Genomic DNA, 21267 nt, shown 5'->3' on the forward strand with positions numbered 1-21267 from the left:
TTTCCCCTAATGGATCGGCGCTGGGGCATTATGAAAGAGCGGAGCACTGGCGAACGTAGCAGACGACGCTTTCCCGCTTTTGTCGGCTTTCATGGCGCGTCATGAGAGGTTTTTGTGGGTATGGTGCTGCTGTGGAGAAGAAACGGCTACATCTGACCGCTCTGACTTTCATGCACGCAAACTAGACATTGTTGTTCGTACTAAATGGCCGCAATCATCACTGAGACTGCCAAAGAAGAATGAAAGCGGCGGGCACACTTGCTTGGTTATTGAATTGGACAATACTCGAACCTCACCAGATGTTTCGCTCATTGCGCGGTGCTACTTTATGATTTGATTTTTGTGATGCTGCAGGTAAGTTTTGCCTTTGTTAATAGGATGTTTATGTCCTCACTCACTATGATAATGGGGCTTGGATTTTACACCTGAAGCATACTGTGTATTTATGTACGCGGTATTATTAAGGCCAGCTGATTAAGCGCACACAGGGTCCCATATCAATCTACTTAAAACGATTCGATGGTGAAGATCACCTTCTTTTTCTTCTCAGTCATTGTACTGATTCTACCCCGCCAGTCCACGAATATCAGCAGGATTTCGCATAACCGCTGAGTAAGAGGGAGAGCACTAGTGTAGCTTGGGTGTGGGCAAGTGCTGGTGTATCTTGAGGGAGCCCAGTGCCCATTTCGCTTCCCTCCCCCTTGCCGACACCCATGCCCGCTACCCATCACACCCTTCGAAAACTTGCAGTACTTTTTTTTTATTTCCAAAGTCAGCCCCTAGTCATAATAATTCTGAAAAATATGCACACAAGTTTTCTTCATGTATAAAGCCTAGTAGCGAACGGAGGTGTGGTCCACGAAGCCAGCAGTCAAAGTCGAGTGGTCGGCTAGGCCTGAGACCTGTTGCACGAAGGTGGCGGTGACGACTCAATTGTAGACCAGTGCAGGTCCACAGTAAGTGCGTGGCACTTACATCTTGGACTAGAGCATCACAAATTGGGCATGGTGTGCCATACGGGCCTCGGTACTTTTGCGTCCAAAGGGCGGTCACGAATGGGTAAGCGCTATCCCCCCCCCCCCACGGAGCCTCTGCAACCTAACATCCTTTCGGTGGGTCAAACCATCAGGGAGGTCTAATCCACACGGAGGGATAAGAGCTCGTGTCGCACGTTGGAGGCTTTCTTTTTTCCGGAGCATCTGCCCTTGAGCATCTTCAGAAAAATACGGTAGCGGGTATGATGTAACTTGAAGGTGCGCTGTCAAATCAGCTTTTACAAGGTCCGAGAAAGCGGCCCGTGGAATCCACTGAACACGTATTCGTACAGATGCAGAGGCAACAAGAACGTGAATAGCATCCGAGAGTGACGTAGAGCGATACATTCGTCGTATATCGTGAATAGCTTGCGTCGAGTCCGCATGAATGATGAGCGGGGAGCATCTGCCTGGTTGTAGAAGAGGTAGCAGCGCTGCCAGTTCATCACGTATGGCGGCCAGCTCAGCAAGGTGAGCCCATGGTGCAGGATCCGCAAAATATGAGCATGTCTGGCCACCCTCTGGTAATAATGAACATACAAGCGTGGTATGAATGGTGGTGCCGCTCACACTGGCATCCGTATAAGCGACGACAGTAGCGGCATCGAAGTTATCTGTACGAAGCAGTCGAGAGACTTGGGCGTTCCCCTGTCGTAGAGTCGGGCTGTAAAGGCGACCAACGGGTTTGTTTTGAGTCAGTTTCATTTTGTTTCATGGGGCCATAGTGGTCCTATCTGAAGGCGGGTGGTAAACTTCTTTGCTCATGTACCACGCCAATTCAGCAGCCGAACACAACGTCGAAGGATTTAGGTGGCGCGCACAGCGACTCTGATGCACTAATTCATCAATTGTGCTTTGGTGGGACTCCTGTAGGAGTACTGTCAGTGAAGTGATGCGTGACAGTCTAGTTATGGAACTGCCTACAAACTCGGTAGCAGTGCAAAAATGATTTTTAATTGCCTGCATGATCAGGCTACCTTTCACCAAGCTCAGATGGCATGCGATAACGTGTTCACGTGAAGCGACATGACGTTTTACTGGCATCTCAAATTGGGCGATGACTGTCGTCATGACGAAACAAGCGCTAAAATTACATACACTCAAAGAGGACACAGACAAGCGCTCGTCTGTGTCCTCTCGGAGTGTGTGTATTTTTAGTTCTTGTTTCATCATGAACCTTTACCAACACGCCCAACTGGCAGTCATCCTAGAAGCTGTCGTCATTTATGTTGCCGTCATCACATTATGATTTTTCGGATCACTCGACGCCGCCGACGCCAGATGCAAATGGTCATGTTTCACATTTGGTGAGACGTCTAAGGTTTTCCCCTCAAAATCAAAATTTACCATCCATGGTTTCGGTGTCCGACGGCGGCGGCGTTTGTCATCATGATGGTCATGACCAGAATGCGTACGGTCACCATGACGGTCTCATGATAACGTCATCAGGCGACGTCCTCGCTTTGCACTGCCAACGAAGTGGATCTTTTATCTTCTGAATCTTCTATTGATTTCGTTTGTTGGTTTCTGGGTAATTGCATGGATTTACATAAAATGTGAGCTTTTAATTTTTTCTGCTGTTTACTATGGTATTGTGCATGGGTTGTTGTTCGTTACAGCACTGCAAAGATTTTTCCAAGAGTCATCTCTAGCTTTACTAACTTGTTCTTGATAGCTCATGAGGTTTTTATTGTACGTTTCTTGATATATAGGTCTCTGTTGTCCTCTAGCTTTTTGAAGACGCTTTCCTAAAGCCCTTATTTGTAACCTCTCTATTTGCATTTCTGCTGTCCTTCACTTGTTGTATGTGAATAAACAATTATTTATAATTTTGGTAAATTTTTTTCATTTTATATTTTCTGTAAAAGTGCCAGTGACAAATTCTAGTCCTTTATTGTGTCAATTTTATATTCTGCAGTTTCTTTCATCCAAGGTCGTTTTTCTACTTTTTATGTAGCCTGTCTTCTTCACTTTGAGTTAATATTTTTTCCTTTTTACTTTACTCTTTAAATATGTTATATTGAGAGCTTCTATGGTCACTGGCGTTTTCTTCGTCATATACGTGTCATTCATGTGCTTTACGGAGGAGGTCTGCGGAAGCGAAAGGTAGAGCGACCCGGCTGCGTTCATTTTTAGTTCTGAATTTAGGTGGAATGTTTGGTAAATTTAAAAGCTGAAGGTTGTGTGTTATTACGAATTCAAATAATAATTACCCTCAATAATTGTTTTTATTCCCACCCCAAATTTTATTGAAAGCATTGAAGTCACCTCCCCTTAGTATTTGGTTTTGAGATTCTAATATGATGAGTTCATTTATATTTGAAATTTTCTCGATATTTTCTTTAGATGGTGAATAAACATTTAAAGTTAGAACTTCGCGACTATTTCAATATATTTTGGTGCTATAACATTTTCTGAAGTTAACATGAGGAATGTTCAGATATTTGAGTTATGTGTTATCACTCCAACTTTGGGATTGGTTTTGTGGCCTACGTTTGATTGTTGGAGAGGGAATTCAGTTATCTTGTTTTTGTAATAGTAAGGTTCTTGTAGAATTGATATAATAAATTTATTGCAATTGCGAGTGACGTTAAGATGTTCATTTTTTTTTTACTACAGTGCGCTAAGTTGACTTGGGCTATGCGCAGGGAGTGTGTTTTTGTGTCGGATTTGTTGCGTTTCGATGTTTTGTTTGGATCCATGGTGTCACCTGTGTTCTTTTGTGCGCTTTGCATATTTGTCAGCTTATTCATTCTTGCTTCCGAAGAAGTTGCGACAGTGTAGTTTTGTCTTCCCAGTTCTGTTCGGTCATTACACGCCACTATTGGGCTGTAGGGCAACTGCGATCCCTGATAGAGTGCTCATCTGCCTCATCTATTCCAGCATTCAAGCATGCAGCACATCGTAAACAAATAGGCAGATCCCACGCACCTCGAAATCGGCGTTATGAGAAGCATGCTTGGAGAAGGTGACCACGTTGCAATTTTTTATTGAGCGACATGCCATGAAATGACTCTCAATATATGTACAAAGTTGCATGCGCAGACATATTTTGAAGAGTCACGGATGTTTATATAACCAATTGTTCGCACTTACGCGACAATGTCAATTGGAGCATGGGTATTAGCAACATCAGAAGCTGATACGAAGCGCCGATGCTCGCGAAGACGCTGGCCCTGGACACCGCTACATATATCACTGCTACGGCACATTACACCTCACCACGATTGACGTTAAACCAACGTAATGGCTGTATCAAACAAGAACATATGTAATGTTTATAAAATTCGTTAGGCAGCACTGCAACCACTATATTGACGTTTCGCGAAGATTAGCGTCTATTTAAAAAGTAGTTCCGGGACCTGGCGTAGCTCTCTGGTAGAATACTTGACTGCAACGCAGACTGCTTCGGTTAGATTGCTGCAAGGACCCTGAAATTTAGTATTTGCATTTGTCGGGGAGTCAACGCTACCTATGTCGTGTTTTTCTTGACAATGACATCTATTCTATGCCTTCGCTGAGTTGACACTACCAATCTCGGGTATACCTTAACGCTCGTGCGTTAAAGTTCCCCACGCTACTTGGTTCACGTCGCATGGTACTCTCCCATCCTAATTTCGGTTCACGCCAAGTTAAGGGGGTCACCACGAAAGCACCCAAATGAGAGCGGCTTCATAGATAGATAGATAGATAGATAGATAGATAGATAGATAGATAGATAGATAGATAGATAGATAGATAGATAGATAGATAGATAGATAGATAGATAGATAGATAGATAGATAGATAGATAGATAGATAGATAGATAGATAGATAGATAGATAGATAGATAGATAGATAGATAGATAGATAGATAGATAGATAGATAGATAGATAGATAGATAGATAGATAGATAGATAGATAGATAGATAGATAGATAGATAGATAGATAGATAGATAGATAGATAGATAGATAGATAGATAGATAGATAGATAGATAGATAGATAGATAGATAGATAGATAGATAGATAGATAGATAGATAGATAGATAGATAGATAGATAGATAGATAGATAGATACGCTCAATGTCGCCGAAGTTCGCTAGGAAATGCTTCACCTTTAAAATTTCATCTGCACTCTTCAATACAGTGGTTACTTGCACCTTCTGTGCAGCGTATCTGCCTATTGTGGCAGTTCTTTGCTAGATGGCCAAAGCTAGCACAGTAATAACAAATCAGAGGGTTATTGTTATCATAGAGGGTAGCTCGAGACCATCCTACGTTGATTGTGGTCAGGTATTTCATTTGTTTCAATATGACAGAGGAAGTCTTCAGAATGTCCACCCCTTTCCTTTTTGGTTTGTGTACTCAGCGAAAATTGTGAGTTCATCAGGACTGCCTGTAATCCTATTTTGGGCCAGAATTTTCTTTAGTTTGTCTTCTGCTGTGTTCGGATCTACGCCGACCACTTTATCTGTTGAGAGTCTGGGTGCAGGTGTGAACACCTGGATCTCTTTTGCTTTAGAGAGCTTGTGAAGGCACTCTTTCAAGCCTATGATTGCCCTATTAGACGTGCTGATAATGACAGATGTGTCATTTGCATTTAGTTTGACATATGTGAGTCACATCTTTGCCAGATCAATGTTTTTGGCAATGCTCTCTTTTGTTTCCCTTGTTGTCACTTCGCCAGTTCAAGGTTTAATGATTAGAAGCACCCGCTTACCCAGTTTACTCACTGAGTTTGCTCATCTGAGCAAACATAAGCGAAAGTGCGCTCTTGCTCCTCACTGCTAGGTTTCAGTTCACTCAGCTGGTCCTTTATTTTGGCATTTTCTAAGGCTGTTTTCTAAGCTTTCAGTAGTTGGTCGCATGTATGTGCGCTTTGTCCCTGTTGTTACACTACCAGAAATGCATGGTAGAATGCAGTTTCACTGTTACTTATTTTACCCAACATAGAGGGTTTGTTTAGCTCCTGCAGTGTCTCATTTTCTCCAGCTTGCCTGTCTACCTCTACTCTTTTCTCATGTTGTAGCTGTGCCTGAGGGTTCGGAAGTGGTTCTGAGGACTGATCCTCAGCAGCAGATTCAGATCGGGGCTGAATACTTAGCTCTTCATTCTAGTGTCTCATTGTTTTAACTGTTCACTTCTTTTCTCCTTTTCTTGCATATTATTGTAGAAGTATCTCCGGTCACGTGCTTGAGCCTTGAAGTAGACTACCGGGCTGGAGCTTGAACAGACTCAGCCTGGTCGCGTACCCACCTCAGGAACGCTGGCCGACGCCCGCCGTCTCGAACAGTGCTCTAGAATTTTGTTTGTTTGTGTGCCCGTGAACACTGGCACGTACTCCTCTCTGGGGTATTGGCCAAGAAAACTCGTAGTGGCATATACGTGAACACTATACAATTATTGTGAGCCTACTACAAAAAAGACAAAGCAAAAAATTTCAATTTATTTTTTTAAGAATAAATAAAGTACTAGTGACATATAAATGAATCAATAAAAGATGATACGAGCTAATACCATATCGAAAGACTGAAATTTTGAGTGGACGAGACAGTTGAGTTTACCTCATTCGATCAAAATTGAATGTATGTTGGACATTTACGCATGTTATCATTTATATCACCAGTATTCTTCAAGTGTACATGAAAGCCGACGTTATATTGGCGTGCGTTGATATTCTGGAATGAAATTACGTACTGCATCAAACTCGTTTCTGGGGCAATGTCCCAAGCTAGAGGCGCCTAAACTGAGAACATTATCTGCAGTTGAACCTAAACCTACTGTGTGAAACGGAATAACTTGAAGTATTTTTCTAATAAATGAATAGTTCTGAGATTATAAAAAGTAACGCTCAATTGGGTCTGTTTGTTCTCAGAATAGGCCCGGGGAGATATTGCCAGACCAGCTATGTGTGAATAAAAGTTTATTGCTTCAGAAGCCCCTTCACGAGCCTTTTCCAACACGTTGTCCCGCATCTTGTTCCTAATTCATCTTTCGCCCCCCGGCTCACCTGCCCTCCCCTCTTCAATTTCCACCTGCCGCTTCAAGTCTTATATTCTTAAGCATCAACCTTGAAGCACCATTTATGTGTCCTTTCAACACACCATCTTACGTTTTTCGACCAGTGTTGCCAACAGACGGAGCGTTTTGTGGAGTTGCAAATTCTGAAAGCTTCTTCCAACTTGCTTTGCGGAGGCCCACCTCCGTATGATGGAGCGAAAGTACATGCGGAATATTCGCACGTACTTTCTTTCGTGTAAATATATACACTATTGTAAATGTTCACCTTTAGACAACCATGACGATTGTTGTTGGCATAGCAATGAATAACAGTGCATAGACTGCTTCGCATTTCAAAGAGGCAGTTTTAAACCTGTGATTCCTACATCCCAAGTCCATAAAGCATTCATATATATATATATGCGGGTGATTTCTACTGTCTTAACGTGTGGTGCCTGGGAGTAGCATTCTGTATTCTCCCAAACTGACGGAATATTTGAAGATTGTCTGTTCCTTATCGTCATCGCAGGGTAAGTTCAATTTCTCAAGTGATCATGCTTGCTTAATACACGAACCAGGCTCGTGCATTCAAAAACGCCATTCTTCGCTCTTCTTCTCGTATGCATGTAATAATCCGGCTGCGATATATAGGCGCCAGCTTTCAAGTGTACGTCGCGACGGATTACTAATCTCAATGGTTCAGATAATCTGCAGAAAAGCAAATGAGGGTTTCCCGGGCATACATTGCAGTGCATGCTGCTGCACTAATGGGTTTTCTATACGACACGATTTTCTTCTATATGGACGACTGCACCTGCATCATTGTAGGTAAGACCGCTTCATATTACGGGCCGAGTCTATGCTGCATAGAGGCGTAGCGAGAATTTCTTTCGGGGGGGGGGGGGGGGGGGCGTTCAATTACACTTTATGTATGTTTGTGTGGGCTTTTGTTTCTGCGCGTGTATGTATACGCAAGCAAATTTGAAAAGTTTGGCGAAAAAGAATTTTATCCCCCCCCCCCCCCTGGCTACACCCCTGATGCCGCAGCGGGTCCGTTTTAAGCCATTCTTGGAGTCCAAAATTTCGGTATAGGCACATGCCCAACTTGCCACTTTCTAGCCACGCGCCTAGCTGGAGTGAACATTACCACATAAAGACTTCTCAGGGCTGGAACTGCTTACGTTGACAGCATTTTATGTACGCATTGCTCCATCATTTCCATACTTCCAAAGTGGAGGGAGGAATATAAAGCTTGTGCGGGAAGGAGATACGGGAAAGGAGGAAGGAATGAGCAGTTGTTTATTGAGTCATGACAAAGATGATACAGAGGACAAACGTTGTACGGTATAAAGAGGGAACGAAATGGAAGGGGGGAAGGGTCACGTCTTGAATGACAGCATAAATGAGAAGATATAGTGGTACTAGGCTAAATTATTTTTTTTTATTTTTACAGTTATACAACAAGTTTATCCGGAGCACATCACTTGCGCTTAGTCCGGGCTTTTCGAAAACGTCTTTGAGGTGACTGCCATTCTTCGCCAGCATGGTAACCAGGCCTGGCTCTCGGGCAAATGTTTCCGAGCCGTACAGCATGATCGAGTCCATGTCGAAGGGCGTCAGCAACCTGTTCTTCGAAGGTGCGAGCTTCTCGAACTGTTCGGTGTTTTCTGCGATTGAGAAATTGGACTCGCATGGATAAAAAAAACCAACATAACACAACGGAAACAAGCATCCTGGTGCGGACCCGCCGAAGAGGCCTTCATTAGAGAGGTGACCAGCCCTTTTTTTGGAGTACCTGAAGGGGGGGGGGGGGGGCAGGTTTGGTTTAATGACCTGTTTCCTATGTTCATACAGCCCGTACTATCTTGTATGCACGAAAATATTTTTTCGGCAGAGGAGGGCAGGATTACCTCCACCTCAACAACTTGGCTATGCCAGTTGTCTTTGATTTGGCGATTACGCCATAATATGGATTTCAGTGGACCATGTGCTGTCTGGTTGTGTCAAGGCAGGCAGGGCCCTGTCTGCCTTCTTTCAACTAATGGCACAGGCTGCGTTCTTCGTCATGCAAAACAATGTACACTGTAGCCGAAAGTGGTCGCCTCAGAATGTGACCCTTGTCAACGTTCACGTATTCACGCCACTTCAATTGAGCACCAACCTTCGGACGGTGATTTGGCCACTTACTGCACCTTGTGTGCACTGGACTGCTTCGAACAGAGTTTACTTGTGGCGGAAGTTAGGTATTCGTACGCCCTGACGAGGGCCTACGTCATTTTCGGTATTGCCATTACTTGACGCGGGTCTAGGCTTGCCGTTGCCGGTTCACTGGGTCACCTTTCCAGTGCCTCACGACCTGCTCGACGGCCAAGAGATAGTGCTCCTGGTCGTACTTTTCAGCCACAATTTCGGGAAGCCCGAAATAGAACAATGCTCTAAAGAAGAGTGCTGAAGCCCCAAAGATGCACGAACTGAGCACAAAATTGAGTCAGCAACCCACCATCCGGCTATACAGATAAAAGAGAAAGCCGGTTTCTTCACACCTACTTTGCTCAATTTCGCAAGCGTATCAATTGCATTCGCCAACATTTTCAAGTAATGCATTTTTATAGATTCGCACTAGCGTATTTATAACCAATTTTATCAATACTAACGTTAGCATTTCTTCATTAGGCCTCTCTATCTCATCTGTACCCTATTTTTTCGTCATGCACTGTCTAGTTCAAGCTGTTCTCAGTAAATCAACGTTTTATGCCATGCAGGTGGTAGTAATACTAACCGAGCATCGTTCTTTCCTGTAGGTTTTGTGTGCGCAGAAAAGGGTAGTGGGATATTCTGAGGGACGACTGTGGGGAACCAGAAGCGTTTATCAAGCATACCTAATGACTGCGCTCTCGCCGATCATCCACCCATACAGAGAACACACAGCGTCTTGTGAACTCCTCTCCAAGCATTTTGTACCCAAAGGAATCATGCTGCAACGCAATAATTTGAGCAGTGTGCGCAAGAAACAAAAAGTACGCATTTGTACAGGTGGTGCACCAATGCGGTTAGTCAGACTTAATTACCCCCGTTCGGCATCTGTGTGTTGTTATTACGCTAAGTGCAAGGGTCACATTCCACGGTAGCAACCTAATAAATCACCCAATTTTAATTGTGTTGCAAAATCAAACATTTTACACCAAAATAAGCAGAATGCAGCCTAGTGTGTCACTTAGAAGGACTGTACCTCCTAATTTTTCATTTCCTGATTTTTTTGCGTCCCGAAGCAAACTGGCAAGGTTTCAGCGTATTTGTCCGTACACTCAAGTTATAGCAGAACATTTGTGTAAACACGCGAGTGGCCTGAGAGAAAGACAACACTTGCATATTGTGAGCTGGGATGTAACAAACTCTTTGCTCTGCGATTGTCTGCCTTCCGGCGCATGATCTTCAGTCATGGTCAGCTGCGTGATAAATCGAGCTCTTTATGCTTTCATCATGTTTGCATTAAAATTTAACGATTCTCAGTGGCTGAAACTTTCGTAGAAAACAACAACTGTGCTACATACAGCGCGTGACGTCACACACGGGGCACAAAATTGCGGTCACCGGTAGTGGGCGGGGTTTTCATCCGGCACTAAAACCATCTATTTTGCTCTGAAATACTCTTGTAGACCATTTGTCGTAGTTGAAAAGGCATAATACATCCTCTACTTCCGTTATTCGCTGAAAAGTGCACAATTTTTTGGGTGACCATAACATGACTGCTTTTAAGGGAGAATTTCAGCCGTATCCGTAATCTCAATCCTTGTGCATACCTGGCTCCACGTTCTCCATGAAGACGTCGATGTACTCGTCCCTGTCGGAGCGCGAATGTTCGTGGTCAAAGCCTACCGCGTGCAACAGCTCGTGCGCAATAAGGCCCGTGTAGAGGCAGTGAGTGCCCAGGCTCACCTCCTGAACGCCTCCCTGGCGTCCAACAAATGAACTGCACCTGTGTGTTGCGGAAAGGAAAGGTATCACCATCTTCACCACGTTTTCACAACGTTGCTTTACAGCTTTGCCAGAAAGACTACGAAAAACCATCAGAGTTTTCCGCTTTACGCGCATATTGTGTATAGTGTTTAGTTTTTAATATGCGCTCCTAACGTTATACCACTCCATGCACATGTGTCACACGATGTTTTATTTTTCTACGGTGAACACAATGGACCGTTCAATAGAGTTCAGGCGGTCTAAAGACGGTTGTACTTCGAGGTTATGGATTACGCAGATGCAGTCGTCTACCTACCGAAAAAAAGTCTTTGGGGGAGTTTTCTGCGAAAAAGAAGAACACAACGGCTGAATTGTCTTACTCTAAGTGTTTGTTCAACGCTATTCCGGTGGTTGTCAAACAATGGTGCACAAAAATACCAAACATTCGAGCAGGTACATCAGCTTTCCTCGGCGCATCCCGCCCCACCGCGGTGGCCTAGTGGCTAAGGTATTCAGCAGCTGACCTGTAGATTGCGGGATCAAATCCCGGCTGCGGCAGTTGCATTTCCAAAAGAGGCGGAAATGTTGTAGGCCCGTGTGCTCAGATTTGGGTGCACGTTAACGAACCCCAGGAGGTCAAAATTTCCGGAGCCCTCTACTACGGCATCTCTTATAGTCATATGATGATTTTCGGACGTTAAACCCCACATATCAATCAAATTGGCGCATCCTATTGGCCACAAACGCTCATTCGTGGTTTCCCTCTTCGAGCGTGCGCTCCGACTTTGCTCCGACGACTCAGCGTGAAGGCGAGAATGGAATAAGATAAATCACTGCTTCACCAATTACAGCTACGTTCGTCAACCAATTTGTCAACAGCAACGCTACTCCAGAGAAGCTCTTACGAAGGAAACATGCGAACAAAAAAATTTTTCAGATCCCACGTACAGTGGGCATCGATGTTATGCAATGCACCTATGAGAAATGTTGATATCTCACTTTGAAATCACCACAACATTACGAGGTGGAGGTAAATGATTCCGTACATGACTTCCAGGTCATGATTGTCATGTTTGAATGTGTCGTTTACCTTCGTCATCTATTCACGTCACGTGATACCGAATTTAGTATATGTGGAGCAAGCCAAATCAATAATCCAAGTCCATTTTCGAGGCCCATAATTTAGAACCAATGCCTATCATGTACAATTTAATTTCAATGCAGTGATATTGCACATTCCCAACGAGACATGACTGTTTCCTCATTTAGTGCGTTTAGGTCCCTATACCTGCCCCTATGGCACACGAGCCATTGATGAATAGAAAATCTTTTTTCCGAAGGAAATTGCCGGACTTCAAATAAAATTGAGCCATTCATTCCTTCCCCACGCACTACCTACAGTTGCCAAATGGGGAGCTGTACTTACAGCCACTTACATCACACTGCTTCTTACAATAAACCGTTTAAACTCTTCCTTTCTTTAAACGTCTTCCTGTGAGGTTTAAAAAGCAGATTGACATGACCCGAAGTACACGTTTTTCAATTTGTTCGATAACAGTTTCATAGTGCTTTTGCTATGTTGCTAAATGGTGCGAAAGCCTTCCGAAAGCCTTTTTTGCTTCCTGCTTTCACAGAACAGGTACGATAAGCTGTTTGAATTTAATAACTGCAGCTAGGTTTACTAGTCAAGTTATGGGCTGTGGGGCCCACAACACTTTACGTAGTGAGTGCGCATACATTCACTGTATATTTAGGCATTAGGAAGCTTGGTGAAATAATTCGTTCAGGCCCTAGTGGGAAGATTTATTTATAAAATTTTGGTATTTTTGGACACAGCCAGTAATCACAACCTCCAGTTTATAAGAAGCGGACCGCAAGTGGCGGAGCAAAAAAGAACGCCACGGGGCTAAAAGCTCACATCATCAGAGAACTGGACATATTTCGGACTATAACACCATTGGATTCGGTAGTTCAATATTGCTGTGGGTTACCGCTCTTACTTGTGTTGTTGGTGAGAAAGATGCAACTTCATACAGAACTGAATAGCCTTGCTTTACAACGTACTAACTGACTAACCTCCCCGTCATTCCTCCTAATCTTTCCTCCTCCTAGTTCAAATCGAGTAGTAATCTATCACAACGCATATCCCATTTCTGCATGCTACAAACAAAGACCAAGCTTACTGCAGATGGAAACGTCGTTTAAGTTCACGCATGCGTGTGAATGAAGTCGCGCAGGGTAATTCCTTTTAATGTCATTTTTCTGATGTGGCAGTTCAACTAGCTTTTTTTTTCAAAAAAATATCATTACTATTTTTTGGGGCGAATGTCCTCACGCCATGGGTTGTGTGTCCCATGTCGTCGTAGTCGTTGTAGTAGCCAGTTGCAATGCGTTACATATCTACGGAGCGAATGATGATGAATGGGGCGAAGCGTCCATCACTCCATCCGTTTTGCCCCACTCGTCATCATTCCCCTCATGAATATGCTGTGATTTTTTTTTCTTCAGCAATTCCTCCTTGTATTGCTAAAGAGAAATGTACACTCGTGAATCTCAGCTGCTAGGAGTAAATTTGATTATTATGCGGGAACTACGTTCTTATTCTCAGTTTGACAGACTCGTTTATACAATCAACTCATCTTGCGGCATAAAGTTTTAAAACATGCGTCTGTGTTTTTCATGTGTGACCATCGTCTGCTGATGCATCGTTTTAGTGCGCATAATACTCATGCGTTGAAGTTGTTACGGAAACGTGCAATATGGCTGCTCACCCTTCTCGGCGAGTGATCAGTACGTAGTTCTTTTGGTTTCTTCGTGCCACAAACCGCAGGCAGGTTTCAGACTCGATGTCAGCCATCGTCTTCAGGATCTTCTTGGTGGTACGATCTGCCAATGAGAGAGCAACTTTAATTATATTTTAGTTCACTCAACTCTCAGCTACGTACACACTGCCAAAGTGAAGTCAATGGACCTTCGCAGAAATCGGCGCGCCGTGTACGGCGGCCACAAAGCATTATGGGAGGGCCGGTGGGGGCCGAGGGCTGAGGGCCGGTGGAGTGTCGTCTGCTCACCTCGCTTCCCGCAACGCGCGGCCGTACGAGCGCGTAGTTGTAGGTATACCGGGCGTGATAACCCTGCCTCAATGCGCACTCGCAGAAGAGGCATAACTCAGAGCACCATGAAGCAAGTAAACGGTAAGTATAGTTGGCTCACTAAAGACTCGGGAAAAACACTCACGTACTCGCAAACAGGCCCAATGAATTAGAAAACTTACTCGGCTTTCGCGGCCAGTCCCCGGCGCTTCGTTGATCGTATTTCCAAGAAGCTGAAGCTATTGTTGTTGGTTTTATTGTCAACATGACTGTACACTTTCATTATAGGTACTTTATCTTGGGCCCTGTAACTCGTAATATGCTTCCGGGTGATACGCGGTGCAAGACCGTGTCATTTCGTGCATGCGATTTCAATACCATAGTAATTGCTTGTAACAAATGCTCCGTGTGAGAAACTGCGCACTTGACATGCTGAAAGTAGTGAAACCAACTACTAGCACGCCCATAGAGCAAACATCAAGTGAATGCTGTAGGGTGCGGAAATTATGCATAGTTACAACGCAGTGTCGCACTTCATAAAGCGAGAATATTCTGCACAGAAGCGTAAAACATACTGTATCTGTGTAGTTCTTGTTCTGGCGACTGTGAGTTGGAAATTAACTCAAAAGTTTTGGATCTGAGTGCGCAAAAGGTTGTGGCTAGTCAACAATGGGCACCAATATTTAACTGAATGAGCGTCAGTGTGCGCCATTTACACAATATTTGTTTTTACTGTTTGAGCTCTCTGGAGTTCTTTTAATATAGTTTGTGATTATGCAAATTGAGTATTTGGTTGTTTGGATGCACATGCCTCACCAAGCTGCCGAAAACATACAGCATTTCCTGTCACTTTTGTCAAAGGGCAATAAACAAGACATCTCAAGGACTCGCTGGAAAGAAAATTCCGTAAAATGAACATTCTTATGATGCTAGTAGGCCCTCAGTATCTGAGCGCAGTGTGTTTAGCAAGAAAACGTTCATGTGTATAAGTCTGTTAACGGTGAGATTAGGACTTTAAAAGCAATGATGGAAGCCTCATTCAATGGGGGAAAAGTATGGAAGGCTGCAGCAGCACTTACATCAGCTAGCAATGTGAAAGAAACTAGCGTCGATTGTTGCTTTTGTATCGATAATAATGAAGCTACAACCAGCACTCGTCGCCTTGAAACAGGCTACCAAAAAAAATGAGATGCCTGAAGCAAACACAGGTTAGGCTTATAGCTCCATAGTGAGTAACAAGCAGATAAGATTAACGATAAGCAAGACGTAAAGAGCAAGATAAACCCTAAGTAACCGTACAATAAAAAACTCGCAGGGTTTCTTGTGCATTCCCCCAAGATGACGTGAAGGTGAAAGCCGCCTATTTCTGTTTTTCTTGATTTGAATATTGGTCTTTCCCGCCACCATTCAAAATATTCATCCACTTGAAGTGCTTTTGCACTGCTTCTATGAGCGGAAGCTCTCCGTCATTCAGTACCTCACCTGGTTCTGCTCAGCCTACGTGATTGGCGGGCCTATCTCAGAGGCAGCGCAAAGCGACGATGTCGTGTAATGGCGTGATCATGAGACGTCATGATGCCACACATTCTGGTGACCCGTGATGCCACGATGGCGCCCTATGGTGATGCCATCACGCGAATATTTGTGTCGCTCTTATTGACGCCACTACCACGGGACGCCAAAGTGAACAAAAGTAAATTTTCGTTTCTAGGCGAAAACCTCAGGTGCTTTATCAAACAAGAAACTTGGCCGTCTACGTGCCCCGTCAGCGGCGTTGAGTGATATGAAAAATCATCACGTGATGACAACAGATATGGTGTCAGACATCGCCAAAAACTGTGACGTCATTAAAACGTCACGTGACTTCACGTTATCACGTCATCGCATATGGCATCAGAGCTTGTTGAAAGGTAACCTGATCATGGAGGCAGTGCAAACATCTCATTAGGTTCCGCGAGCTTTCGGAGGGTGGTGGGCATGGGTGTCGGCAGGGGGGTGCAAAAGGGTCACTACCACTCAGACCATACCATCACTTGCCCACACCCAAGCTACACCAGTGCTTTTCCCAGCTGCGATGCAAGAAACTCGTGGACTGTCTGGGTAGAATCAGCCCATCGCCTGACAATAAAAACAAGACAGTGTTCGCCTTCATGTCGTCTTTGGGGAACGTGCAAGGGACCCTGTGACTCTTTATTGAGGCATCTGATGCTGTCGCCTCTTCCCCACCATAGACGCCACTTTTTCCATTCTGCCATACGTCTCCTTGTCGTACATTTTCTCTTCCGCGGTTTGAAATCCTCAAGCCCCATTCACGCTTCGCTCCCCTGTCCGCATCGAGGCTTTCGGCCATCGGCGACTATGCAACCCACTCTCCTGCTTTCGGTTCCTGTGGGGGATCGCTCTCCGTACAACCAGTACGCCGTGTTTGGACGGGAGAGGTATAAAAATCACCATCTGGTTCACTTCGGCGCTTTGATTGACAGTTGATTTGGAAACCCTGAGTACAATCTTTCTTTCGGAGTGTAAAAAGTTCGCGTGACACGAAGTGAAGAGACGAAGAAAGGGTAAAGAGGCAGAGGCTTGTTTGTCCTTGGACTGTTCGAATGTACGCAATGTTGGGGAAGGCGCTGCTCTGGACGCCAGAAAAGGTTCCAAAAAGATTTTCCTACAGACATAACACTGTCAAATATCAAAGGCCGTCACAAGATGATGAAGAGATGGGCATCTTCAGGTAGCATTGAGGATGGTTGCGCGCTTGCTAGTGACTGTGGCTCGCTTTCACAGATCTATGCAATTACGGTGGTGATGACTCGAAAAAGAAGGGTGGGAAATAATCTTTTTATTTAGAGTGCGAAAACTGTGTACGTTGTAGACACCCGAGGAGTTGACACAAGTGCTTTATTTTTGTAATTCGGCCGAGCCTGGTGTATACCTCCCAAAAGTAGCTAGATCATATTTACTCTTTTTTTATTACATAGCGTAATCCATTACGCTTGCAGGAGACATGTTACTTTTATTCAGCAGTCCCGGCTCGCATGCAATATATTGCCACGCTTAATGTAGCCTTGCGTTGTACTGCTCGTTGTGCAGGCCCAGAAGCGGCTTAGAGCGAACTTATTCATCCTCTTCAACACGAAACAACGTGAAACCAAGCGGCATTAGTACCCCCTTTGAAAAGCATCGACTTGATGCTTGTGTATAAATGAAAAATAACACAAATAGAACACGCGATGACAGAGAGAATCAGAGAGTGAGTACTAGAGATAACAAAGAGGGTGCACCAGCACCTGCACCATGCGCAAACACGAAAACACCAGCTGATGAGTCGAGAAAAAAAACTCCGCATCAGATCACTGTCACTTGTTGACAAAGTAACACGCAAGCGCAGAGTAACTTAATATCACATGCACAGTTTCGGGTCGACGTTGTCGACGTGAAGACACTGTGCCATCCGGAAGTACTTCGTATGTAAGGTCACTCACACTTCGGATATCCTTCTATGGTTCGAAATAACGGCCCAGAAGCTTTTCAGACAAGCCTGGTCGACAAATAGAAGTCCACACCCACACTCGTTCGCCAGGGTGGTATGTGACGTTTCAACGGCGAAGGTTGTAACGTCGCGCATCTGTGTCTTGTTGATGACCGATATTTACGCGAGCCAGTTGACGAGCCTCTTCGGCGTACTTCGTGTATTGCTCGGCTTCTGAAGCAAGCGCATCGCTATTATCGTACGGCAGCAGAGCGTCAAGCAGGGTTTGTACGTTGCGTCCATAAACAAGGTGGAAAGGTGAAAATCGGTTGTTTCCTGCGTTGCCATATTGCATGCGAACATGAAGTATGGCAGAATAGCGTCCCAAGTTTTGTGCTGCACGTCCACGTATACTGACAGCAAGTCCGCTATGACCTTTTTGAGCCTCTTTGTTAGTTCATTTGTTTGTGGTTGGTCAGCCGTTGTTTTTCGGTGAACTGTGCAGCTGTCTGAAAATGTCCTCCAGCATTTGTGCCGTAAATAACGTTCCTCCATTCGTAATCACACATGATGGCGCGCCGTGGCGTAGGACGATGTGGCGCACGAAGAGCTTCGCGTCTTCAGACGCCATGCCACGGGGTAACGCCTTTGTCTCAGTATACCAAATCAAGTAATCTGTTGCCACTATAACCCATTTGTTTCCAGTAGCCGACAAAGGGAAGGGCCTTAGAAGGTTCATTTTCACTAGGTCTAAAGGTGTCCGTGATGGTGTAATAGGGTGGAGAAGGCCCGCAGGTTTCACAGAGTAGCGTCTTGCGACGCTGGCACTGGCGGCAGCCTTGCACGTAGCGGTGTGCACTGGTAGAAAGTCGTGGCCAGTATTACTGCCGGCCCACTCGAGAGTCTTCAAATAGCCCAAGCGTCAAGACGTGGGCTCGTCGTGGCACGCGAGGAGGGTGTCATCTCGTATGGCAGCTGATACAATGAGGAGGAAGGCTTTGTTGCTACCTCGAGCTATTTTTTTTTGTAAAAGATGCCCCTCCTTGGCAAAAGGTTGACAGTTAACGATTAATGCGCCGAGCAACGTCAGAATTTCAGCCTTCTAAGGAATTGATAACAGGGCACAATTCCTGATCTGCTCGCTGTCTAGTGGGCACGGGAGCGTCAGGACGGCTGGCACCGCTCACGCTCTGCCCTTTTATGGTACGCGGGCTTTTATGGCCTCGTAGTTCCTGCTATTCTCGCTACCTGCTCAGGACTTTCCTGCAACGCCACACGTGTGGCCACAGTTCGTGCACAACGAGTACAATCAGTGCAGCTACCTTGTACGCCCGCCAGAGCCAAGCTTTCGTCCGCGCATCAACAGCACAGAATACGGTGCAGCTACGTCATCAATCGTGACGTCACGCCAAGGCTGTGACTTGAAAGGCTGCGACTACCGCCACCACCCCAGTGGGCACGGGAGCGCCATGACGCCCGGCACCGCTAACGATCTGCGCTTTTATGTGACGCAGGTCAGTAAACAACCCTTTCTGTACGCTAAAAAGAGCAATGACCGCTGCCTTTTGTTGCTCCGTGCCCAGGGGTGCTTTGTGAAACTGTATGCGACTGCGTCTCAATGATTTTTTTGCTGTTGTGTTCAGGAGGTGTAGAGGTCAATTCAGGTCCTCCTGGTACGCGTTCTAAAGCCCTTACGGAAAGTGATTCCCTACCGGATGACCCGAAAGAACAGATGTCTGCCATTTTCTACATCTTAAAGTACCTCCAGGCACGTTCCATAGAGTCGGCCAAGGGACAGTCTGAGTTAGTTGCTGACGTCAAAGCTATAAAGGCAGGGCAAAAGATTTTAGAGGCCCAGATTCACTCCATTAACCTCCGTCTGGACACGCTTGAAGAAAAAACGAAGGGTATAGACGAGCTAAAAGATACCGTTACCGGCGTTCAAGACAGCGTAGCTAACTTGGAAGCTTGAGTTGACCCCTTAGAGTTACGTTTAAACGGGTTAGAAGACCAGTGAAGGCACAGCAACATTATCTTCCGAGGAATCCCCGACTCGCGCGAATCGTGGGATGAATCAGAGAAAAAGATTCTAAAATGCCTCAATGGCACAATCGACAACCTGCCCCGTAATGCGATTTAACGCACACATTTACTCAGCAAATACTCGCCAAACACATGCCGCCCCACTAGAGTGAAATTTACTAGTTTGAAAATTAAGGATGAGAGTCTTGCCACCGGAGCACCATTGAAAGAAAAAAAAACATTGTAATCAGTGGTGATTACTCCGCCGGTACACGTAATCTCTGAGAAAAAAGGGATCATGCAGAAGGCCTTCCCGATTCTCCCAAATATCAACTTAGGTACAACAAGCTAGCCATAAACAAGCTAACGTATATGTACGAGTGTGTAGCCGACAAAGTTATCCAATGCTCGCCGTCACAAGAAACTAACAACGTTGATGGTACTCCCAATGGGCAGGCGTGCGCAGACTCCATCGGTACTTCTCAACCGTCACCTCAAGCACGTGTTGAAAGCTAGAGAGAGGAGAGGGGCGGTGCGAATCGTGCTCTAAAAGTATCTTTCATGCAATGTAACATTCGTAGCATTATGAGCAAGCGTGCCTGCTTAATATCGTACATCGACACCTGCAATCCTGATGTAATAGCATTACCAGAGACATGGCTGCATCTAAACATACAAGATAACGAGCTGTTTGACCAAGCTGACCATTTCGCTGCGTATCGCTTTGATCGCGATGCACGACACGGTGGCGGTGTACTAGCAGTGCGTAAAGAAATACCATCAAGTGTTGTCCACGTAAGTAACAACATTGGAACTGTTTGGGCTGTCGTCCAGATATCCCACCAGAAATGTTTTAGGAGTGTGCTACCGTCCACCCAATTTTCCATCAGGCTTCACAGGTCCTCTACACAATTTAATTAACCACGTGATATCCAGCTACTCAAATCTACCCTTAATGCTACTCAGTGATTTCAATCTTCCAAATATTAGGTGGCAAAATCAACCCGCAACCTTGCAGCCCTTTTCTTCATTAGCAAGTGACGTCATGGATGTTTGCACTTTATTTTCATTAACGCAACTCATAACCAAACCTACGAGAATCACGCAGTTGGTTTCTAATACTCTTGACCTGGTTCTAACATCCATCCCCGATCTTGTTTCCAACATACCATATCTTCCAGGACTGAGCGATCATTTATTGGTTACATTTGACGTGAATCTGATATCTCCTAAAAAAGCACGTAACACCAAAATTATTCGAAATTACAACAAAGTCAACTTTCAAGCAATCAGCGTCAAACTGAGTGGTTTTCTAAACATGTTCACCACCAGTTTTTTTAGCCGTAACGTGCAAACTTGCAAACTAACCGGGGTATGTTCTGATCAAAAGTCAATGATCTTACATCTAAGTACATACCCGTTCATACTACCACAGTTGACCCAGAAGCTCCATGGCATAACGTTCACTTGAAGCGTTTGTCAAATGGGAAAAAACGCCTGTATCGGTCTGCTAAACGATCCACAAATTGTTCCCGTTGGCAAGAATAGTAAAGAGCCTCAGAAGATTATAAAGGAGCACTAAAAAGTGCCGAAGATAACTTCTTCCGCAATAACCTGCCAAAAATGATCAAAACTAATATCAAAAAGTTTTGGCGCGTGATAAATGCCAGCACTGATAATGTCATATCGCTTGTGCATAACGGTGATTC

The 21267-nt window shown here is 44.8% G+C and overlaps 1 protein-coding gene across 1 annotated transcript in view; it reads right to left on the minus strand.

Moving 5' to 3' along the window:
• Positions 1-8295: 8295 nt before the first annotated feature.
• The window catches only part of LOC119163096 (astacin-like metalloprotease toxin 5), a 71092-nt gene continuing 58120 nt past the window's right edge, over positions 8296-21267 (minus strand). Inside the window, exons 4-6 of the mRNA XM_037415029.2 lie at positions 13747-13861; positions 10819-10994; positions 8296-8685 (exon numbers count right to left, since the gene is read on the minus strand). Coding sequence (XP_037270926.2) covers positions 8450-8685; positions 10819-10994; positions 13747-13861 — 527 coding nt within the window. The 3' untranslated portion in view covers positions 8296-8449. The remainder of the gene's footprint in view (positions 8686-10818; positions 10995-13746; positions 13862-21267) is intronic.

The sequence above is a fragment of the Rhipicephalus microplus genome, chromosome 9 (genome assembly GCF_043290135.1).
Source record: "Rhipicephalus microplus isolate Deutch F79 chromosome 9, USDA_Rmic, whole genome shotgun sequence".
Classification (NCBI taxonomy): domain Eukaryota; kingdom Metazoa; phylum Arthropoda; class Arachnida; order Ixodida; family Ixodidae; genus Rhipicephalus; species Rhipicephalus microplus.